The 25,154-nt window shown below is 38.9% G+C and overlaps 1 protein-coding gene across 6 annotated transcripts in view; it reads left to right on the top strand.

Annotated features, from left to right (window-relative positions):
• GRIP1 (glutamate receptor interacting protein 1) overlaps nt 1–25,154 on the top strand; it is a 210,232-nt gene that overhangs the window by 129,730 nt on the left and 55,348 nt on the right. For all 6 annotated transcript variants that reach the window (XM_010707861.3, XM_010707846.3, XM_010707882.3 and 3 more), the window contains exons 3-7: nt 4,308–4,443; nt 5,371–5,516; nt 8,318–8,401; nt 9,026–9,101; nt 10,457–10,602. In XM_010707861.3, the coding sequence (XP_010706163.1) occupies nt 4,308–4,443; nt 5,371–5,516; nt 8,318–8,401; nt 9,026–9,101; nt 10,457–10,602 (588 nt within the window). The remainder of the gene's footprint in view (nt 1–4,307; nt 4,444–5,370; nt 5,517–8,317; nt 8,402–9,025; nt 9,102–10,456; nt 10,603–25,154) is intronic.

Raw genomic sequence — 25,154 nt, 5'->3', positions numbered from 1 at the left:
GTCCCCAGGATGACAAACTGCTGTCGGTTTTGTAAGAATTGACTTTATCTTATGTGGTTTCCTATTAAGCTGTGAGATGCCTGCTGGAATGTAAAGCAAAATGTTTCCTCTGCAGAATTTCTGCTGACATACAGGGAAAAATCCACACAAGGACAGCACTGACTGTATTTTCAACAGACTTACCAATTACTTACTTATTGATTAGGTAAGTCTTTTGGTAGGAAATGGTCAATAACAGCAAGCTTTACTTTCACTTTTAGGTTAGGTTTTGTTTGTGCTCTGTCCTGGCTGCACAGAGCAAACTCACTGGATAGGTGGAGAATGCAGGAGCTTGACCTGGTTGCATAGATTTTAGACGTTTTCTTGGATCTAAAAATGAAATGTTCACAGAAGGGAACAGCAACAACAACAAAAAGACAGCATCCGGAATAAAGGGAAAAGGTTTTCAATTTTACTTTAATATGTAAATTAAGATATAAAACGGTAGTAATATATAAAATAGGTGATAAAATTTTGATTAAGTGTTCTCTTGGCTTTCAAATGTTGTTCTGGGAGAAATTATTTTCTGAATCCTAGTTTTAAATCTTCTTTTTTTGTAAAAGTGAATGTGTTCCATATTCAGAAATCTCATGAGTCAACTTATTTTCCACGCTTTTTATTCATTAAAATATGAGATTTACATACATCAAAATGCAGGAAATTACAAAATGTCTGATCATATTTAAAATTCTTGGAGTTTCATTGTAAAAGTACTCTCCTTGAAGAAAAAACAATTTGACATGATGCTTCTTGGATTTTCTTTACGTGTAAGCTATTCTGTTTACTCATCTTCTTACAGGGAGATTTACTCATTCCTGTGTTTGAACACTTGCTTATCTTTGAAGTATTCTTGTCCCACACTGAGGATCCCTGTAGTCTCCCGGGTTGCAGCTCGTAGTCTTCTTGCACCAGCTGTTGTAACAGGGCACACACAATCACACTACTGCAGCAGCAGACTAAGAGAAGCATTCAGATGAGGAACAAAGGAAAAAAAACAAGAGCATAATGTTTTCTTCAGAGCTCAGCTGCTGTGTACGCTCCACCTTATAAGACTGGAGATATACGCTAAGCTCTTTGGAGTGGAAACTCATTTCCATGTTACGTCTGCATGCGTGCACAAGTGTGCGTGCACGTTTGCACTCCCCATAATGAGCCCATCTCCAGGACGCGGTGGGATTCCCCAGCCCCGTGCCACAGGTAGGTGGACAGCCTCAAAGCTGTGGGAACAAGCGTGTGCCCAGGGTCACCCGTAGGGACACTGGCAGTCCTGGGGCAGCCCCAGGGTCTCATCTCATCAGAGGCTGCTGGGAGCTGTGCCGCACCGAGTGCTACTGCTGTTGGTAGTGGTAGGAGGGGGAAGAAGCTTGCAAGTGTGTTTCTCAGACTGAAGTGTAAAATGGTATTGATTTGGGCTTTTTTTTATAGACTTGGAACTGTTTTTTCTCAGTGCAATTTCGTTTTAGAATAATTCATGTGGTTGGTATCACAGAGATGTGTTGCAAGAATAGTGTTCCTACATCTGATACTTCATGAACTGGTTGTGGAGAAGGAAGATACTGCTGCCTAAGCTCATGTCTTCTATTTAGTTTGCCATTAAACAAAAGTCTTGTAAATTGAACTCCTATTTTCCTTATAAATTATAAGAAATCTGGAAATAGCTTCTTTGCCTTTCCTTCTGATGCTGACTATGCTAATGTCTTTAGTGCTGTGGGAGTGCATGTGGGAAAGAGAGGACCCCAGAGCCTTCTGACTAATTAGGAGCTTTCTGGTTGGCAAGTAATGAATTGTTAGTGAGCTGATACATGAATTATGGTTTTAACGCACAAAAAGTAATATAGCTTTTTGTTACCTAGAGAATAGAGACTTTCCTTGTGTTGTTTGAAGAATAGCATGTAAGAATGCCATTACTTGTTAAAAAGGAGGTTGTAGAGATAAGGTCCCTGTCTTGTTCTGATATTGGGCATTTTGATAATATGCCTGTGGGATTAATCTGTAGTAATAATGTAGAAGGAGTGCAGATGAGTAAACACACAATATATAGCTTTTGAAAGAGAGTAATCGTGTGTGATTTAAAAAAGCAGAGATGGAAAATGGAGACTGGGATATCAAGTTTAAGAGCTCTTTGCAGAACAGCAGTCTGTCATAAACAAAAACAGATTAGACAGATTAATTTGTTCCTGTTATGATTATGCTAAAAAGAAAAAAAGTGACAAAACCTGTCAGGGGGGACAAGACAAATGAAACTGTTGTGTACTCGTAGATGACCTAATCTGTTTGTTAGATAGCAGTGAGCATTCCTCACCACCTTCCTTTGTAGTGCTAATACATCTCTACTGCCTATCTAGGGAGAGTGTCTAGAGGTCACTGTCTGTTAGCAGAGGTATACAGAGATTTGTCAAAGTAGATGGTAAGAAGGAGCTAGTCTGACCATTATTTTCCATGCCAGCAGTTGGAGGGAACTGTAAGTAATTTGCTGGTTTAAACCACTTTGTGGATCATCTGTTCCATAGGTCACTTCAAGCAGCAGAGTATTTCCTAGCATTTGTTTGCAAACTCAGAACCTATTTAAAAGATTGAAAAACACAGCAGTATTATGGTATGGCAAAAAATTGGGCCTGCTCAGTGCATTGCTGATAATCTCTATACATGTTTTAGCAAAGTGTTTGTTGAACAAAATTCTTAGAGAGTCCTGAGAATTAGATTGTACTACTGAGAAGTTAAAGGGAGGATTTGGATTGGGAGATAGGGGAGGAGGGGAATTGTCCTTCTGAATCCAGATCTCATTATCAAGTAAACCCAGAATAAAGAAGTAGAGCACACCAACCCAGCACCTGAGGTTATAATGTGCATTGTGGGTGTAACTGTACAGAGTTTTTGGTTGCAGTAAGTACAATGCGTGAACTCCTATAATCACTGTGAATACTTGCAGGTATTTTATAAAACTGAAAATAGTGTTTTGTTCCATAGTGTCTCTTACTGCTATGCAACTTGTCTATATGTTCATATGCAGATAATCACATCTGTTCTTTCTGAACTGTCAGAATGGCCAGATGTGCACAAATGTTACTGTGGAAGCTCAGTAGCTTCCAGTTGGTGCTTGAAACTCTTCTGTTGCCCAGCAAGTTATATGCATGAGGTAGCCGTGCTACTCTCTGAGTCTGGATGGGCAGGGACACGTCTTGAACAGTCTCATAGTCTCTTGTCATCTATCTTATTATAATAAATCTTCCACTTTTGGTATAGTTGCTTAAAAGTTAGACCAACCCTTGCTACTGACTGAATACAATGCAGAAGTTTTTCTTAGTAGGAGCTTTTTAAGCTTAGGAAGATTCTTACCTAAGCACTTAAGTCATACTGTACAGTGATAGAAGTGTGAATAATGAAGTGAGGTCATCACCAGCCAGAATGGAAAGAAGAGCCTAGCAGCCACCTAGAATGGAGCAGGGACCCTCTGTAGGGTGATGCCATGTCTGCAACAGACTCAGCAGTTAAAGCAGTACTGAAGTTGGCAGAATACCAGGGCTTTAGCTCCTCTGAATGCATCTCTCTGCCCTCTGGTGTTACTTCTATATTGCTCAGCCTGGCAGTTGTTGTTCAGGGCAGCTGTTCTTCATCTTGAGGTCATGACATCTGAGGTTGTCTTCTCAGTCATACAGGAAAGATACTGAAAGATCCTTGCTACCATTTGTATAGTGCTTATTCTGTGCTTCTAATGCTTATGGGTGAACATACAAATGTATACAATTAACTTGCTTGTTTCTTGGGTTGCTCTTTATCTTTGTCTCATGCTGCCATGGCACGATTACTAGTTCACTGCAGTGCTGATATACCGTAGTTTGCAGTGTATGCTTGGCGCTGTTTGTATCTGAGCACCTAGAAGCTGCACATTTACACTGAAAAGGAACCGAAGAGATGGATGATCCTTCTGGAATGTCATCATTTTCAGGATTGATCTTTAGGACTTAATGTATTTTTTCCCAGAATATCTGGGAAGCTGATGGTTTTGATGGATCTTCTCTGGAAACACTAGGCGCAAGGTATGAGTGTCTCATGTCTCCAGCATGGCTGCAGCTGTGCATATGTACAGTGACATATTCAGCCACCTGAAATAAGGCCATCTCTTTTTGAGCACTCCAGGCTGTCTGTTGCAGAATATTATTTCTTATGAACATACACAGTTATTTTCTTCGGAAGTAGATGACATTGTAGAAAAGCAACATCTGTGTCATCATTTAATTTTAATAGTGCCAATAATTTTCTTTTACCAGAGGAATTCAAGGGCTCGACGATAGTTGAATTAATGAAAAAAGAAGGCACTACCCTAGGGCTTACAGTATCAGGTGGAATCGACAAGGATGGGAAACCAAGAGTATCTAATCTTCGTCAAGGAGGAATCGCTGCTAGGTAACCATATTTCAGGATACAAAATACATTATAAGATGTGAATGCTTCAGAAATACGTACTTCATCAGAAAGGTCACTAATGAATATCTGATTGTATGCATCTGTAGTGGTAGGCCATCAAACCAGAGAATCTCAGAAGTGGCAACAGCTGGTCCCCTTCTTCCCTCAAGGCTACTTTCACAAAAGCTAGAATTACCAGTGAGGTATTTAAAAGTTATTGTGAGACTAATTAAGTTTCTTCTAAATTGTAGAAATTTGACCTTTTTTTGTGTGTGTGTCCTTGAATGTAATCTTGAGAAAAGCAGCAAAAAATATTGAGGATAAAAGTAAAACTGAAAATCTAACAATAATTCTATCATAATATAATAAATAAGGTGGTTCATCAGCTTCTTTTAAGATTATAAAGAAATCTAAAGTCATAACTGTCTTGCATACTACAGAGGAAGATGAAATGCTGTTATGCATGAGCAAAACAGGTCAGGAGATAAAGATCAAGTTAAATCATTCCAAGTAACTGAGCAGAACATATGCTTTTGGGCTCTGGCCTGTCTCCTGTAGCTATGATGTTAACTATGAAGGCTACTGCTGTCTGAAAAAATAGTTCTGGAAGTATCCCAAAGAGGAAGAGATAAAGATGGGGAGATGTTTTCCCATATCCTTTGCCTAAACCAGCCAAATCATCCAATTCCTATATTGCACATCTGTTCTTGTACATCAGAAATTAATAATGCAACAATGTTCTTTTAATATTTAACAAACTAGACTACATTAAGTTCTTAAAGGCCACTTTCTGTTTGAAAGAGCAACTTGTTTTAATCTAGATGAATAGAAAAAGCTGTTTCTTGCCATTACTAAACAGTAATTTAAGGTAATTACTTTAGTCCACCAGATCTGTCTTTAATGAACAGAGTATGTACCTTTTCCTAGGAGTGACCAGCTGGATGTGGGTGACTACATCAAATCTGTGAATGGCATCAACCTGACCAAATTTCGCCATGATGAAATCATCAGTCTGCTGAAGAATGTTGGCGAGAGGGTTGTTTTAGAAGTGGAGTATGAGCTTCCTCCGGTCTGTAAGTAAAAACAGAGCAAACTGAAACCCATGCAGAATAACAGATGTGTTGTTAGCAATGAGGTAGATGTGGTGGTGATATTCTTTTGCTAATGATTTTCTTATATTTTTTTCCTCTGGCTTATTGCAGAACATGGAAGCAATACAAAAAGTGTTGGCAGTACAGGGGGATGCTCTCAAAGATGCTCTGATCATTAGGAGCATAAATCTAGCCAATGACAAAGCTGAGTCTTGGCAACTTCCACTATTTTTTTCCAGTTTCTAGTACTGAGAATTAGATTAGGTGGATTTCAAGGCAACACAATCCTTCATGTTATAGTAAAATCTGAGGTGAGACCTATGAATATCTGACTTTATTCCCTCTCTCCAGTTGCAACACCTTCTGCTTTCCCAGATAATGTATTTTGGGATTTTTCCAATCACTTCTAGCATCAATTTTAGGCAACATCTTATTTCTGGGACAGAAGATCCAGTGGAGTAGGCTATAGAGATAGGTAAAACTGCAAGAATTCTATTAGTGAAATGAAGACTTCTTGTTGAGCAGGATTGTCTTCAAAACGCAAATATAAGTTGACAGCAAAGTGAAAGAGTGCTGTTGAATGTCTTCCTTCCTTCTTATTTGCCCTTTCTTTTTATGTTTATGTCTCTGGCACAGTGGGAGAAAATCAGTAGGAATTGAGGCTCTCAGGTATTAAATGAAAGCCAGAGTAATGGTAATCTGGAAACCTGGGGCCTAATATGACGGAGTAAATGGCAGGTGGCACCAAGGGACTGAACCAAAAACCTTTAAAAGTGTGCATGCTCTTTCATGCTTCTCACTGGAGGGGAGGAGATGAGGTTTGCTGGTGCTTGGCCAGAAGAAAACTGCAAAGCCAACTAGAAAGCTCTTCTCTCCTTAAATAAAGACTTTGATTGCAATAAAAGCCGAAGAATCCATCAGTGCTCAGAAGAGAATGTACTCCCCACTGTTTTGTAGCAGCTGGAGAGTTAGTCTAATTACATATTTGGTTGCTTTTATGACCTCCTGACAATCGCCTTAATGTTTGGAATGTTCTCTGTTGATTAGTGTGTGCCTGTGGTAAGGGAACTTCCTGTTCAGAAACACAGTGTTTAAGGTGATGAAGTCAACTGAATTATTTTGCTAGAGATGTAGTTGTCATGTGAGAATAATTTGTTTTGCACTCACTTAAGTAGGCTTCCTTCATTTTCACCGCCGTTGGCTAATGTGCCACTCTCATCTACAAAAGCAGGAGTTTGCAACAGTAAATTACAGTAGCAGTCATAATCTTTTTGTTAAGTCCTTGGAACTTCTGATCCCTTCATACAAGCATGGCTAATAAGGTTGGAGATAATCAGCAGTTTAGTTGTTCCTATTAAACCTGATGAACAAGCTAGACAAAGTGACTTCTTATAAACAAAAGTTTTTTGATAGGTCATATGGGGAAGAACTGGCACCTCCTTCCCTGCCCGTACATAATGAAGTTCTACTGCTGTTGTCACAGCTCCCCCTCAGAGAGAGGACTGTTTTGGTTTCTGAGTGGAGAAATGTCAGTACATTAATAATGATGGATTACATCTGGCTGAGCACTAGTAATCTCACTCTAGTGCTTCCTTCCCTGGCTGCCAGTGCTCACAACAGCTTCTATCCAGCTTCTATTTTCAGCACAAGCTACCTCAGCATTTCAAACTGGAGCATGAGCTGTCTGCCTTACATCTACCTCTTGTTGCTAACAGCTAAGGGCTTTTTTCACCTCTCAGGCTGAGCTTGGTGTGGAAGTACAGCTGCCTGAGTGGTCACTGTTGAAGTGGAAGGATGCTGTGTGCCCTTCCTCACTGCTGAGCTACCTGGCTTCCCTTTCCCCAGCGGAGGCCACAAGCCACACACACACAAGCAGACAGCAAGTGCAGATACAGCTTGTGCTGTACACTGGGCTTTCAGTTGATAGGGATAAAGCAAGAGTTGCCATCTTCTCTCTATAATTTCATCCTTTTCTATCAATGAAGGGTTTCTAGCTGAAAATGAACTGTGTGGATGTTGATAACACCATCCTGATATTTGAGTTGTAGCAGAAATTACTGCAAGACAAAGCAGTGCTTTGGAGAGTCATTTTTTGCTTGTTTTCCTAAGGAAATGAGATGTATGTGATTTCACAGGCTTGTTTTTCTGGTTCCCTACAGTAACTTTAAAATTTTCTGGTAATGATTAATCAAGTTTAATGGGGATTGAAAGACTCCAAGAAAAAAAGTCTTGCATGTTCTGTGAAGGTAGGCACTTGGGCAGAAGGATCCCAGAGCAGGAAGCATCCCAAGGGAAAGGCAGGAAGAGCCAGGAGTGCACTGCTGCTCTTTGGGGCCATAGCTATCAGCATGCACTTTGGGGCACTTGTTACAGGGACCTGAGAAACTGGGATTATTGCAAGCTGGGGCATTGCAGGACATAAGTTTTATTAATTCTGCACCTCACAGAGCATTCATTTTATTCAGTTTGTTGTTTTTTGTTTTTATCTTTGTGTGTTGTGCAGTTTGGTACTAGATGATCTTAGAGGTCCCTTCCAACCCAAGGCATTCTATGGTTCTATCAAACACATTAAAAATCTTGACCTTTAAAGTATCTGGCACAAAATTATCTCAAAATAAAGTGTGAGCTTTAATGACAGATCTTTGGTCTGACTGTTCTGTAATAGAATCCAATTGTGTGGCCACAAATAAAATGGCTAGCTTGGTTTGGAAAAGGTGTAAACCAATCTGAATAATAATAACAATAATAATTAATAATAGTGTGGATTTTTCTTCTTTTTTTAGCTGTACAAGGAACAGGTGTCATCTTCAGAACTGTGGAAGTTACTTTACATAAAGAGGGAAACACTTTTGGGTTTGTAATAAGAGGTGAGTTACTGAATGTGAACTGTTTTCGAAATCAGCAAAAGAAGCAATAAAATTCCATAGCACTTAGAAATTATTTCAGGATTTATGACTTACAGTTTGTTAAAAAAATCTCTGTGATTCATGTATACTTCTTCCATACATTAATGTACTGCTTTTATGAACTGCCCTAATTTTTGTTTATGGAACAACAGTAATTAATCCTCTATGCACAAGAACATGAACAGCTTCTTTTCACACCAGGTTCTGCTGCCACCAAAATCTGCAGGAAGTTGTTCAATACACGAACATGAAGTGCAGGTTTTTTTTCTCAGCACCGCAAACATTACAGAGGAGTAATTTTTCACAATGAGATCGAATTTAGAGAGTGAAGTTTCTAAGAAAGTAATATGCCTTTAATGAGAGTCACTCTGTAGAAACATTGTATAAAGAATCATCTGTACAATACAATAGGTTGATTTTTTTTTTCCCATAAAATCATGGGAGTTTCGTATTAATTGCTTCATCACTTTTTGCTCTTTTTAGCCCATATTTAAGTGTGCAAGCTGTAAACCTTAGCATTTGGAAATGAGCTTTCATAAAATGCATAAAATGAAGGTGTGCTTTCTCTCACTTTTCTTTTTCTAGGTGGAGCACACGATGACAGAAATAAATCTCGTCCTGTTGTAATAACATGTGTTAGACCTGGAGGGCCTGCTGACAGGTACAATTCGTCTTTCCCTGTAACGCAAGTGAAAGAGAAATAGAGAAAAGTGAATTGTTTGGGATAGAAGCTAAGATGTGGAGTGAAGTAGATGTATTCAAACCTGTTCCTTTGAAATCTACACATTTAGTTGTAGTAATAATAACAATAGTAGAAAATCACAGTAACTCAGCACATCATAGTATGGTGTGAACTTAAGTTAACGAAGCATCTTGCATGTTCCAAGACTACTCATGCAAAAATTAACTTAAAATTGTTAGAAGAAATCTCTGTAATAGGTCAGAGCACAATCTTTGCAGCCTTCAACCAAGTGCTGAAGATCTTAATTATTCCTTTTATACACGAGCACCACAATCTTTTCCTCTTGCACTCCAGAAAAATACTTTTATGTCTTTGGGTGTTGTTCTGCTATTGTTTTAAGACTTTTATTGATATCTACATATGAGTTCATACATGACTTCACCTGGAAAACTTCTGAGTACACGTGTGGTTTGGCCCAAAGAATGTATTTTTGTGTAATATCACCTACGTAAAGAAAGAATATTCACTTTATGTTTGTGTTTGATTCATATTTTCAAAAAATCGTATTTGTGTTCTTAATTCATTAAAGAAATTGGCAGTTGTTTTAAAGCAGCCTGGTATTCTATAGCTTATGTTGACATTTTTGAATTTGGAAACATTAGTTGAGAAGTAAATGTTTCAAGAGAGCTTTTGTCTTCTATCCCTCCTCTACCTCCCCACTTTCATCACCCTTGCCTTCTTGTTTTTCTCCCTCATTCTTAAGCTGGCAATGTTAGTACTTCACTTTCTATTATAATCCTGAGTATGTTATAAGCCTAGGAGACAGTGAACATTTATAGACAAATTTCTTTTGGATAGGAGGAAAAGGAAAATGAAACTATCCAAGTAGGGGGTATTTTGAAGAAAATCAGAAAATGCACATTCGTATTTTGCAGTCTGCTTCTTTTCTCATGTGTTTGTAATACCTTGTATGTATTTCTAGGAAAATATCTGAAAATATCAAAATAGGTGACTATGTGTGTGTGAAAGAGGACTTGTGTGGACAAGGCAGAAACAAAGCATATGCTGAAGCAGAAGCTACACTTGGTTGTTATTTAACATGACTTGATTATTTAGCTATGTGTTAAGCTGTTTTCCAGCCGGTGACTTTCCAATTAAAGCAATTTTCTTTCCATTGTGCCCTCTGTATGTTCTTACTGTCAAAGTAAATGTTAAGTGTTAAGAGGGATGAATGTCAAGAGAGGGTGTGAGAGAATTGCTTTTCATAAATGGTATTATCTCCAAATCAATTTGTCTTATATTAATAAAGATCATTTTTTTAAATTTTCCTTCAGAGAGGGCACAATCAAACCTGGGGACAGGTTGCTGAGTGTTGATGGGATCCGACTGCTTGGAACAACACACGCTGAAGCTATGAGTATTCTCAAACAATGTGGACAAGAGGCAACTCTACTGGTGGAATATGATGTTTCAGTAATGGGTATGTTGAGGAGTGGGACTCCTGTGCTGTTTTGCTGCCTGTTCTTGGTGAGCTATTTTAAAATTGATTGTGACCTATTATGCTCCTAGCAGCAATGATATTCCTTTCTACACCGTATCATTAATCTTGGGTTCATAAAGAGGTGAGCAGTATTTTACTGCAATTTAGTATTCTGACATGGTTTGTAGAGTGAAACCATAGTATGGATTCTAGTAAAGTAACTTTTCCAGTGACTAACTTACAATAAAGATTAATGAAGTGTAAGGATTTCTGTGTCATGTGGAAGAGGGTTTACTTGCCCTTACAGGAATTCTTTTGCCTTTTGCCATTGCAAGTTAGCAGCCAAGCCGTTATAAAAAGACACTAAAGTGCCACACAGTGGGGAAGAGTTGTTAAGAAATGTAGAGGTAGCAAGTTGTGACTTGATAAATGAGCTTGAAGTTCATACAAACTACTGTTGAACTTACCAATTATATTGGAAGATTTTTGGAAAGTGAAGGAGAGCAGATGATTTTTCACAACAGTTTTGGGAATTAGTTATTTCCATGTGACTTCAGAAGGCATCACATCCCTTCCTTTTTTGCAAGACAGAAAATTGGTGGCAGCAAGAAATAGAAATACTCACCAGTCAGACCGAAGCATTTCTTCTCTGGTTGGAGATCTTTCTCTTTTCCTCCTCAGTTCCGCAGTCAGATTTCGAGTCTAGTAGAAAATTGGCCCCATAGGAATTTCTGAAGTAGCACTGTTGAACTTCAAAGCCTTGGGAAACATCAGTACTTAGAAGAATGGTATATTTGTTTATTCTAGAACAGCTTTCTTTGTTCTTTCCAACACATGGGTCTTTTTTGTTATAATATATATCTTTGTTTACTTAACTACTCAGAATGGAGTGACAGTTTTGCTTGATGTCTAGCAGGCCAGATTCATGCCCAGAAGCATAGAAAGAGCTCTGCATGTGGGCAGGAACCTCCTGTGTGGAAAATGAATTGCAGGTGATCTTGTAACCTGAAGAAGACTAGAATTCAGGTGTTTTCAGTTGTTTCTTCTTTTTCTTTGGAAGATGGTGAATTACCAAATGTTATTTATCATCAAAGTTTCAAACAGATTCTTCGTACTCCACTTTCTCTAAAAGAGAGATTTCACTGAAATTAATCCCTGGCTTTAGACAGCCAAAGTTCCCAGCTAGACCTTTATTACAGAAAAAACTCCCATCCTTGTTCTCTTGTATAGCTCAGAGAGACAGCCTCAATTTCAGTGAGGATCTTATAGAAATCTTTGCAGGTTTGCATGAAGAGAGAATCATTTGATGAGAAGCTCTGTTGTGCTCTATATTGTACATTGAGCAAGGCAGAAACCTTCTTTTCTTTGATATTCAAATAGAGCTCAATGCATGAGGATCTTAGCTGGGAACCGTGGGCTTACAACTGTGTAGGCAGTACCTTCCTATTCATCTCTTAATGGTATTTTCTCTCTGAATAAACTCTGCTGCCTCCCTTTTGTTCTCAGTAACAGATCTTGATTTATTGTTCATCTGAGGCCATTTCATCGAATCATAGAATCATGAAATGACTTGGTTTGGAAGGAACCTCAGAGATCATCTAGTTCCAATCCCTTTCCAGGGGCAGGACTGCTTCCCGCCATCTCAGGCTGCCCAGGGCCCCATCCAGCCTGACCTCGAGCTCTTCTAGGAATGGGGCATCCACAGCTTCTCTGGGCAGCCTGTGCCAGGGCCTTATCACCCTCTCAATGAAAAATTTGCCCCTGATATCTTATCTAAATTTCTCTTTTCTTCCTACCTCGCTGGTAATTAATGCATTATCCTATGGAAACTGAAGGAGGTGGAAAAACATAAGGCTTGCGAAGTCAGAAAGAAAAAAAGAGAAGGGAACCACACACTCGGAAATGTATGTGATAGTGTTCTGCAGTGTCAGTGAGAAAAATAAGGAGGGATCTGTTAGGCTCTCTCTCTAATAAGTTATGATTTTGTTAGATTTTATCAACCTCCCAGCTCTTTTGCTACTTTTTCCAGTGTGTATACCATATGTAGTTTTCCAGTGGTATTGTAACAATTTTTGTTTGGAAGCTTTATTTGCTTTTTGCAGTTACTTCTTGAGTAGACCATGTCCCAGAGAGTGAAAATCCTGTTCTATTCTAATCAAATAGTGTTGACTGAAACAAATTTAATAATTTGGCCTACTAAGAGTAAAGCAACAATCCAAAAGTTCTATTCTACAGGATCCTCCCAGTATAAACTTTCAGTAGAGCAACTTACTCCCAGAGATGTAGTTGTACTGTTATTTGCTTTAAAATCTTCTCTTCTGTTAGAAGATGGCTATATCCTATAAAGTAACATTTTGTGTGACCAGAACTGGAAAGAGCCATAAAATATATTCTGATAGCATGAAATTGGAACTTAATTTGAAAAGGTTACAGAAGATGAAGAAAGTAATCCTGAGCTATTTTTCAGCTACAATTCTGTGGTGTGTTGCTGACATTTATACTCCTGTAAGCATAAGCCATTTCAAAGGTGCTGTATTTCTTTAAGTTTTGTTCCTTCTCTTGAAGTCTTCAAGAGGTCACTTGGGAAGCTTGTATGCTTTATTAGTTCTGGAACTGAGACAAATTTGAGGGGAAAAAAGAGCATCAAGGGATTCTGTGGAGGGTATCTAAGTGCATATATAATGTAGGAGATGTGGCTAGTTCCACTGAATTCTCTGGGGTTGCACTTGTGCTTGTTTATATATATTCTGAAGTATCTTGCTCAACTGGGTCCTAGGAAGTATACTTGTCAAATTGGGTCCCTGAAGAAAAGAGGAAAATAGAATTTCCGAGGAAATCTTTATAACTAGTTGAAAGTTACATTTGCAGTTCTGGAAGTCTTCCATATGCGTTTCTGTCTTCTAAAACACCTCCTCCAATCATAAGCAGCTTAGTTACTTCTTATTGGTATTAGAGGAGACTACTTGCATTTTTTTTTAATTCTGTGAAGCTTTAATAATACTACACTTGAGTGTATGCAGAGGAAATGGGTGTGCTGAATTGCTCTAAACCCCCTGCTAAAGCAGGTTCCCTACAGTAGGTGGCACAGAAAAGCATGCAGGTGGGTTTTGAGAGTCTTCTAAGAAGGAGACTCCACTGCCTCTCTGGGCAGTCTGTTCCAGTGCTCTGTCACCCTCACAGTAAAGAAATTTTTCTTCATGCTCAGTATGGAAAAGTATGAAGTCAAATGGCTTTTGAAATAACAGATGGAGGAAACTTCTCTATGGGATGTGTACAATGAATCTAGTTTCTCTGAAATCTGTAAATCTGTTACAGACTTGATTTTAGGTAAAAACACTATTTGTAAATGAAGAATTACCATCTTATACTGAAGCAACTGCTGGCATTGACTTAGACGTCTATCAACTTGGGCCTGGATTTAGACATCTTTACTTTAGTTAGGTGTATGAATTTCATAATGTCTTATATCATAGAATGGATAAGCTTTATATCACACTTCTCTAAGAAACTGGGGCTTCCCAATAAGAAAGTGAATGTGAGTGACTAATGTATATAGACTGCAATGGTAATAATAAGCTGCAAGCAGTTGTTCACACTGTCCCCTTATAAAATGAGAAACAAAAGCTTATCATTACACTCGTGGAAACAGAGAAAATGCAGTTTACCTTCAGATTTTCCAAAAGCTGCCATAATGCATCTGAGTTGTCTGTATTCTCTGTAACTGAGGTTGCTTGGACATCTGTTCAGTTACTCTTCCATATTTAGTCTGAAAGGGAGCCTTCAGGAAGGTTCAAAAGTATGGTTGCCCAGAGTTTGAAGTCTGGCCCATAACATTTTTGCATAGCTCTAATTCATCAGTTGCTGCTGTTGAGCCTTTTAGAAATCTTCTTTTTAAATCTTGAATGTTCTTGCTTGGGTAATTTTTGAATTAAGGATCCTGTAGTTAATCAACACTATTGGTTATTGCCAGAACTTCAGCATAAAAATAAGCCTTGTTGCTGTTAACTGTTTGTATCTGAGAGACATGAGAACTTTGTGTCATCTTTTCACTTTTCACTGGGTGTTTCTTTGTTCAAGCCACATGTGCTTGCAATCTTCAGGAATGAAGGAATGTATTGCTCATTCTAATTCCATATGTTAATCTGGTTTATTTAACAAATGTTGCACTTGTCTGAGCCAGAATAGATGTACTGAAATGTGTCATCCTGTAATTGTTCTGTGCAAAGACAGTCAGCTGACATTTCACTCCTAAGTTAGCAGAATCATGCTGACAGAGAGCACTCATTTTTAGCTAGGATAACACCCTCAGTTTTCTGAATTCTACACTTAACCATTGATACAACTTTACAGAATGGGAATTATTCATGCAAACATTTGGTAGTAAATCTGACAGCAGTTTGACAGATACAGTCCAGCTTTTTGCCATTTAAAAAGAAAAAAAGGGCAGTAATTTTATGAGACTACAATTTACAATTTACTTCTATTTACAGAAGTCTGCCCCAGCAGCCAATAATTATGACAAAAATTCAATGCCTGACAAAAAGAGTAGTAGGGGAAGGAAGCTTGCATCAGATGATGTAGTCTGTGATCCAGTGTAAACTTGGAGTGATTTTTGCAAGATGAGAAAGGTTGAAGAAAAACAAACTCTAAGGGCTGTCCCTTATGTTTCATAAAGTAATATAACTCAAGCATAACCAGAGCTGTGGAGACCTTTAAGTGTTATTGAGTTTTACAAGACCGGAGAACAGAAGCTCCAGAGACTGCAAGGGCAGACTCATGATCCTCATAAACGCTGTAAATGTTGCAAGACCTTGAAAGCCGGAGGAAAGACAGGAAGCCTGTAGTCTTCCACACTGCTTTTTCTTTTTATAAACCTAAAATTAACATTTCCTTTGTCTCTTACAAGTCTTTGACAGAACACTTAGTTGTTGCACTCTAACATTTCACTGTGACTTCAAGTCTCCTGACTGTCACAGAGCAATGAACCTACATCCCTTGAAATTCTAAATATAAATTAGTTAAACCTTTAAAGAACAGTTCCTGTCTCATGTTGCTCTAGAGAGAGATTGAGTGAAAATTTGTGTGCAAAACAAAGGTCATAATAGATGTACCTGAAATACTACTATTCTTCAAATACTGCTGCGCAAAAACATACATATATAATGCCAAAAGACAATGATTGAAGATAAAAATTTGAGTGCCAGTTTGGAAATATCAGGACTCAGATTATCTGCTCAGTCTATGTCCAGCTACATGTGCAGATCTCAAGGAGAAAATCTCAGGGTCCCAAGGTCATTCTAAATTTCTTGGCTCTTCCTTAATGTGGAAGATGACGTAGGCATCCCTCTCTCCAACATTTTCAGAAATATCCAGTGACATATCACTAGGAAAACCATATTGGTTTTTTTTGTCTCTCTTAGGCCAACACACAATTCATGTTCATGTTGTGGAAAATAAGCACATATTTAGGTCTACATGCTATGGCATGTTATTCTCCTATCTTACTGTGCACTTTCCTTATTTATCAAATACACAATTTGTGCTTTCTAGTGTCAGTGCCCAGATGCCTACATTTGGGCCATTAGTATGAGCTGCCAATCAGAAATGAACATATGCATACAATAAGAAAATTCTCTCTCAGCTGTGGTAGCTTTTAAGGGTTTCATCTACAGAAAGATGTTGGAATGTGACCTATCCTTGGCACCAAAAGAGGTTTTCTTTGGAGAAATCTGAGGTTTGTGATTTTTTTCTGCCGTTGTGTTTCCTGACTTAAAAGACTGCTTTTTCACAGTAGTAAGTGGGTTATCCCTTTAAACCCTTCATCACATGCTGCTACCAAATACAGTACATACTAATTTCCCTGAGTTTCATCTTTGCCTATAAGTGAAATGATATGTGCCAGTCAGGCATCAGTTCTTGCTTGTTTAACATGCTTTTATCTACTCTGTTTACATGCTTTAAAAGAAAAACATTACCATTTTTAAGACCTCTTGAGATAAATGGATACTATGGAAACCTAAGATAAATAATTACTGTGGTTTAAACAAAAAAAGCCATCATTTTAGCCTTGCAACTTCAAACCTCGGTTCTTCATTTTCCAGTGCTTAGTGTTATCAGGAGATTCTGCCATTCACTGCAGATAGTAAAACATGAAAATTGTTGCCATTAGTGGCCAATTCAGTTTTAATGTTTTTTTCAAACTTTACAGAAATTGTGACAGAATGAGAATTTGCAACTTCAAAGCAGCACTGAGTACTGACTTCTGCCCTTTCTTACAGTTCACTCTCTACTCATTACTTAACTCCCATTCATCTCATTCATTTCTCACTTCCTCAAAACTTACACTATTTGTCTTATGGGTAGGATATTTTTTTCACCATGAAGACTGCTCGGTAGTGAAAGGTATGGAACGAGCCCTTGCAAGATTATACACATATACGTTTGTGTTTATGTAATGGACTGTATTGCTGTATTGCATAAGAAGCTGTCAGTTTGTTGTTTCCTATTATTTGTGTGAGCTTACATCCTTAATAGCACTGACATATTTTTACTTACCATTTCTCTGTGGGGAAGGAGTCAAGAAGGGAAAATTCTATGTGGTGTTATATCTGCATTCTAATAGATCCTCAAATGAATGGGACCCTTTTAAGTCCCAGTCTGCTCCCTATTAGCTGGGACCAGCTGTCCAGCACAATATATGCATGCTTCCTGCAGATCAGGAAGAAAACAGACCTAGACCAGCAGGTTTAGAAGTTGCTTGCCGGCAGCAAAGAAGCATGAAGGTTCAGGATCCATTTCATGCAAATGTGCCAGTTTTTGTCTTTTTTGTTCTTATCCTTGTTCTTAGTTGTGTTACTGTCTTTTTTTTCCAACAGCTGCTTGAATTTCCCTTTCCTTACCAACCTAATGTGAGCGGTTTTTTCTAGAAAATCCTAAATCCCACATACTCTCTTGTTACAGCCCAGTTTTCTCATGTCTTTTGCCAAGTAAGGCCTAAGTAATTTCCCGACACGTTTCTCATTCTCACACTGCTGATTTCTCTCCATAAAATCCTTTTCCACTTTTCATGCCTATCCCTCTTTAGCATTCTCTCATGTCCTTGTATTTTAGCAATCCATTCCCAAGTTCCTTGTACTGTATCTTCTTTTCAGATTGGTTACCTTCTGATCTTAGTTCTTTTCCAAGTTCCTCTCCTTCTTGCCCAAGAAGGCCAAGTCTCTCCTTCTCCTGGCTTTCCTCTTGATTCTCAGTGCCAGATCTGTCAGGGAATGAAAACACATGGGGAACATGAATTTTCAATATGAAGCCCACAGAATTTTCTGTGTGGGATGACAAAATACAGTTTTCCCTAATGATGCTCTCAGACACAGCCGACCTGTTTCAGCTGAAATAACTTAGGGAAGAAGAAAATGCAGCCTGAGACAGGCAACCATCATAAGAAAAAAAAACATTTAATCCCTGGCTGGATTGTAAGCTGTAAGCAATTAAAACCAAGGTGATTTAATGAGAACAGTCAGGCAGTGTTAAGAAGAGCTATAATTCCCAAGTATATTTGTCCTGTTATCTTTTTTTTCACTTTCTTTTCTGTGACTGCTTATGATTTGTTGTTGCAATTTGATAGCCGTGTTCCTACCAGACGATTAAAGAAATAAAGGGAGAGTCATTGTGTTTTATAAGTATTTCATAAATCTTACAGATATTTCTTTCCTTACAAACTTCTTGATCATCCTTAAAGAGAAATAAATGGAGTTTAGTAGAACTATATAAGTTGTGACTGACTGTAACAGCTCCAATTAACATTTCTCTCTAGTGCTTTTGAAACCATGGGCTCATTAAAAGCAGCTTAATAAACATTGCTCTGTACAGGAGAAAAAACTTGAAAGGTAAAATGAGATGTCTCTATAACTGAAAACTGAAAATACAATTTAATTGTTGTAAATAGCTAGGAAAGGGTGTGGGGGGGCATTCTCTTCCAAGCTCCACTTCTTGTATGAAATTATTCTGCATTTTCTTGCTGGAATACTGACAATGGGCAAATTTGTCTTCAAAGACTTGTCAGGAAGGTGAATCCTCTACTTGTATACTATTAGTACTGTCAGAACAAAGTACAATTCAGAAAATCAGTTTGAGATACTTAATGTATTTCATGACAGACATTCATTAAAGTAGAGCCTTCTTAATCTGTCTTGCCATTTCCCCACAAAGCGTGTGGTCTGAAGATCTAGATGTTAATTCAGGAGTACAGACACACAAAAGGAAGCCCCCTCTGCATATAAATAAAAATGCTATTCTGCTTCTTTTAGTTAGCATTTAAAAACAATAAGAAAACAAGCTGTCTTCTCCACCATCCTGCAAGTGGAGCCAGTAAACCTCATATGTGTTTTTCTTGCTGGTTTGTTGCAAAGAAAGCTTTTTACTGTACATTTAGATAATGATGAGAAAAAGATTGATCAAATCTTTCCACACTGCATGAGGGTTACCCATATGTGCTATGAAATGTTGTGTGAAAAAATTACCATCTCTGCTACAGGCTCATATCTCTGGTCAGATGGAAGCTAAGAGATCTTTCATTAAGTTGGCTTTTCTGTTACTTAGTATGCTGGTCAACAGCAGTCTAACCAGAATAGTGACGTAACCTGATTCATACTGCTGTTAAAAAAAAGAATTGAGCAAGTAGCTGAAGTACTTAAATTCAGAGTGCAGGTGTGAAAGTTTTACAAAGAGGATGATCATTAAGCTTCCTGGAGATTAAAGGATCTTCTGGATGTACTATGCAATTCAATGCAAGAGTAACTCAGTAATCAGAAAAAAATCCAATTAAAAAATTCAACCTTAGATTTGGCTTAGTAGCACTGCAGTCATCCAAGAGACTGAGGAATAAAGGACAGATTCTGTTTTCTGTATGTTAGAGGAAACTTGGGCTGTAACCCTAGAAGCTGGGTCTACAAAGGCCCATCTGTTAGGAAACAGCAGCAGAAGCAAAGGAACCAATCTTGTCTGTGTTTCAGGGAGAGGAAAACACTATGTGTCTCCCAAGACTTTTCATGAGGGGAGGAGTTTAAGTAATCCAGAAATAAATTAGTCCATCCTCTGGATGTTTTGTCATCAACATGATGCATCCAGACTCTGCTGATGGGTTAGGTCAAGGGGAAAAAGCTTGAGAATCACTTCATTCATTTCCTGGATCACCTTTGGATGCAGTAGGGCAGATTTTTGTCCCTCTTCACTAAGGTTCATGGTTTATTCTTTATTTTACAGGACACTTGCACTGAAAAGGGATGGATTTTAAAATATGAATATTCTTAGGTATTTTGCCTAAATATGAATGTCTTAATTAATGGCATTTTGGTGCAAAACTGGTATGAACGAGATCTGAAGCAGATCCTTTGAGGCTGCAACATCAAGTATTCATCATGTGGGAGATGTGTGCTGCTCAGAAAAGATAGTACTGAGACTTGTGAGCTGGAAATGTAGGTAGAGAAAAAAATCAATGTCTGAGCTGAATGGCTTATCTTGAAATCAGAAAAGATACTCAAAGATAATTGCACCAGTGGCATTTCTTACGAAGTGATTTTGTTGCACTGGATTAGACTTCCAAGTCTGTTACTCAGCTGTATGATGAGTGAAATGTTACACTCTGTGTATTTGCTATTCAAATCACATTCCCCTACAGTAATTCTAAAAACCCATAATAAACTCATTTTGCATCTTTTTCTAAATACATGTTTACCATGCTTAGTTCATTTAAAGAGATCATTTCACAGCCTGTGAACTCATATTTAGTAGTTTGAGAAAGCAGTGCTAATAAAATATACATATACTCCATATGTTAGCTTATGTTCAGCCAAAAAGAAGAATCTAAAAGCCTTTGGATGTTTCTTTTTTTTTTTCTTTTTCTTTTTTTAATTGATTTGTTAGTGACTAGTGGTGTTTGAGCTTCTTTGAGTCTCACGCTTTCATTTGTAGGGAAACTGGACAGAATATTCTGACAGCTGTTATTGACTGATCATGTTGCTATTACAGTATAGATGCTGGAGGATTCTAATGAAACAATGTTTCTGTGAACATGCATTCCAAATAAACCAAAGGCAAGCACCTGACCTGTTTGCTTCTTAGGGCAGCAGGAGTTGGAAGTGGTTTTAGAAAGAGTACTTATCTAAACCATTCACCAATTTCATCTTTAGTAGCAGATCTGACACTATCAGGAAAGTCATGGCTCACTGCAGCCAAAAAAAGTGCTGAGCCCTCCTGAGGAAAGCAGTGAAGAATAAGACAGCTTCCCAGGGCTGCAGGTAAAGCTGTGGCAAGCAGAGTCTGCTTCTTCCCTCTTTTGTGCCTCCAGACATTTCTTCCCTGACAAAGTTGTATTTTGACATCCTGAAACCCCACCAGTATAGAAACAGTCTTTCTTGTAAATGAGTCAAGTCAGGTGCTGACCCAGATCCTCAGGTTACCTGCATGAAACTGGAGGCAGAGTAGGGCTTTGCTAATAGACACAAGCGGCTATAGGGCATCGGAGGCAATGAATCTCTGAGGATAAAAAAGACAGACAGTGGAGGAATAAAAATAGGGACAACATTAAGGAAGAAAGAGCTTTCGGGGGTGTGTTTTCCTCTTGCGTTACACACAAGTACAAATAACCCATATTGCCTCTGAATTGCAGTGTTCATTTCACTTTTTTTTTCTGGCATATAATCTGAAAGTTTTATGCATAAAAGGATGGTGTATGTTCACCTTGAGGAAGAACTTTGGGACTTATTCATGTGGCTTAGAAAATCCCTCCACACTTTCTTCAAAAACTCCTAGGTGGGTTTTTCTTTCTCCTTTAATTTTGTATCCAAAAGCTATTGCTGATTCAGGTTATCTTGCCCAAGTTCTTAATTGAAATCTGAAGGCCTCAAGAAGTTTAGAAGGAAAAAAAAAGAAAGAAAGAAAGAAAGAAAGAAAGAAAGAAAGAAAGAAAAAGAACCAGGGCTCCAAACACACTGAGCCTTTGGTTTCCCCACTGTCATTAATATAGTTCTGGCACAATATTCCCAATAGTTGCAAAGAAAATCTAAACCAAACTATCCCTGCAATTTCTCCTGCCGTGTTTTGTCTCAGAGAGTCCACCAGCAGCTTAAAAACTTGCTGTTCTTAATCACTGTTAACATACTCATTTGAAAAAAAAAAATATCTTAATTCAGGTATTTAGTGTCCTTAAAATGCATTTTATTTTGATTGTTAAATGCAGTCTGCTAGCTGATTCTCTCCACTGAGTTGACCAGCTTTTGCATGCACGTGAAGCTGGATCTAATCCCCAGCTACAGCAGTGCTGCAGAGTGCTGCCCTGAGGCGCTCGAGATGAGAGCAATACTGATCCATAGGTGAGCCGTCTGCTGCCTTCCACAAGGTTAACTGAGGCCTGGTCCAAGCCCATTTCTTTCAGTAGAGAGCCTCTCAGTGACTTCAGCTTGGAGTTAAAATAGAACTGGAGGAGAAAAATCTACCTCTTGTCCTACATTTGAAGAGCTTTGCCATTAGGGAAATAAACAGCAGAGCTCCCATGAAAGCCTGTGCTTCTTTACCCTCCCCCTAGTTTTCCTGAAACAGAGACCAAGCTGATACCAACAAAAATGTCTCCTGGCAGCATAAGGCTTCTACTCTCAGCACAGTTTGCACCTCTGAATTTATGTTTTATTTCACTACCAGCATGAGAGTATCTGCTCTAGGAATTCTATAGCCAATTCAACACCGAAGTGTAGACAAGGCCTATATTATAAGAAGCTAACTCTAGGCACACTGTTTAATAACAGTGCTGCTTACACTGTTTAATTGCACCTGAGTACTACTCAGTTCTCTCACAGCAGGGAGAGGGAAGTGGTTGTCCCCCTCTACTCAGCTCTTATGAGGCCTCATCTGGAGTACTGAATCCAGGCTTGGGGCCCCCAGTACAGGAAGGATGTGGAGCTCTTGGAGCGGGTCCAGAGGAGGGCCACTAAGATGATCAGAGGGCTGGAGCACCTCTCCTATGAGGAAAGGTTGACGGAACTGGGCCTGTTTACTCTGGAAAAGAGAAGGCTCCAGGGAGACCTCATTGTGACCTTCCAGTACTTGAAGAGAGCATATAAACAGGAGAGAGAACGGCTGTTTACGAGGGTGGATAGTGATAGGACAAGGGAGAATGGTTTTAAACTGAGACAGGGGAGATTTAGGTCAGACATTTTCACACAGGGTGGTGATGCACTGGAACAGGTTGCCCAAGGAAGTTGTGGATGCCCCATCCCTGGAGGCATTCAAGGCCAGGCTGGATGTGGCTCTGAGCAGCCTGGTCTGGAGGTTGGCACATGGCAGGGGATTGAAACTTGATGATCATCGTGGTCCTTTTCAAACCAGCCCATTCTATGATTCTACTCTTGAAAAGAGAACATGCTGGGCCCATTTTCTCTTTCTGTCTTGACAAAGATCTTTCTCTTCTGGTACTTCAACGTTAGTTGAAGTTGGGAACAGAGTGTGCATGCATGGTGTTACTGGTTTTGTGATAAGATCACAACAAAACATTCCATGCCACAGGCTACAAGAGGAACACTTAGATTACAACCACCATGCATTTATTTTGATTTGCATTTCGGTTTCTGCATAACAGACCAGATTTCAAATGTTAACGGTCAGTGTTATAAATCCCAGCAAGGCACTGGTGCTGCTGGTCTGTCTCATTCAACACGTTCTGCTTTCTTTAGTTGGACGGGGATGTGAGAGAAGTATCATCTGCTATGTTTAAACTAAAAAACAGCTGCAAAAGAAAAGCAAAAGAGAAAGGATGTGTCCTTTCTGTGCTTCCTTATGAAACCCCCAGCAGGAGGAACTGTTTGCTTGAGACTTCTGAAACCACCTTACAGTTAAATCTCCTGATTTTTAAGAGCTATGAAAACTTCAGCAGTTCACAACAAGATTTTTCTTCTGCCCCCTTCCAACTTCCCCCAGCTAACTGTCTAGATCTGAATTATTCTTTTTAGCATTTCCAGGCAAAATTGTTCTGCCATTTCCAGGATTAAGCTTAGAGAAAGTTGTTTTGACTCTGATGAGAGTGTTGGAGAATCTTTTTTTTTGTGTAAGATGAGCCTTTTTGAAGCACTGGAATACAGACCTGCACTTTCATAGGTAGTGGTAGAGGGAAAGAAAGCCCTTTTTAGAAAAGTCTCTTCTTCTGCTTTTCCCAGTGAACATCCATCCTCTCAGCTATATTTGGATGTCTTTGGAGGAGTATAGCTCAGCGTGCTCAGGAGAAGCAGCATTTTGTGAAGACTTTCTCAATAAATTTTGCATATACTGGGGAATGGTTTTCCTTGCCTTTGCAAAGTTTCTTTCAGCTCAGCTCTTCAGGGATGGGAAAGAGTTAAAGATACCCATGCAACCTTACTCAGACTTTGTGGAGCATATGCATTATAATACTGTTTTTAGTTGTAATTATTGCATACATTTTTTCTTCGTCAGTCACTCGTGTGATACTGGGTGATCTGAAAGACAAACAGCTGAGAAATGGTCTAAAGAACAGCTTGTTTCATCCTGATGCTGATGCCTGAAGTAGGTCAGGTGGAGCACTTTTTAAATGCCAGATTCTCTCCAATGACTGCAGAGGGCGTTTACCCCTCAGGTCTGTTCTACAGATGCTTGTGTTTTGGAGCAGTGAATCCCAGTGTGGATGTCTTGGATTGGGCTCTCCAGACTAACAGATGCTTTTGACCTTCATCTATCTGATCTTCATTTGTTTATCTATACAGTGGGGAAAACACTGTGTTTATGCATTGAAGAGTGGTTATGAGATAAGATCATGAATAAACTTACATTGTAATGCTGCACCATCCAATAGCTTCCCCTTCCCATACTGCTCAGGCAAGGATGAGAAGAGTATTCTGTAAGGCATGAGCATTAAAAAAAACTAGAAGTGTTGCTACTAATGAAATAGGCACTTCTACATAAGGCTCTCAGAGAAAATTATGTGATTATGTAATTAAAGAAGAGAAGTAAAAGCAAGTTCATCCAGGTAATATTCATTCTGGGGTTCATTAAATTTGGAGTGCACTGTGCCCACATGGTGACTGCAATATTTTCCTTTTAATGTTACACTGTTTGTAAGTAGATGGCTTTTTTTTTTTTTTATATGCACTCCTCTTTATAATAATTTATGTGTTTTACTTACTTTAATCTGCTCCAAAATTGTTTGTGTCAGTTTTGGATTTTTATTTTTTTTTTACCATTTGCATAAGCACAGTCTTTCTGATAGGATCAGCTCAGCAGTGTTGAGCAGAATAAACTTCCTTTGAGCACTGTGGCCTCTCATTTCTTGAGGGCTTTACAACCGAGGTAAATGAGGATGGATTTTCACTGATAAGAAAAAACAAGGAGGGAAAAGGAGGAGAGGAGAGGAGAAGAGAGGAGAGGAGAGAGGAGAGGAGAGGAGAGGAGAGGAGAGGAGAGGAGAGGAGAGGAGAGGAGAGGAGAGGAGAGGAGAGGAGAGGAGAGGAGAGGAGAGGAGAGGAGAGGAGAGGAGAGGAGCAAGCAGGGAGCCTACC

This window comes from Meleagris gallopavo, chromosome 1 (genome assembly GCF_000146605.3).
Source record: "Meleagris gallopavo isolate NT-WF06-2002-E0010 breed Aviagen turkey brand Nicholas breeding stock chromosome 1, Turkey_5.1, whole genome shotgun sequence".
Lineage (NCBI taxonomy): Eukaryota > Metazoa > Chordata > Aves > Galliformes > Phasianidae > Meleagris > Meleagris gallopavo.
Note: the sequence above shows the minus strand (reverse complement) of the source record. Positions and strands in the feature narration are given on the sequence as shown.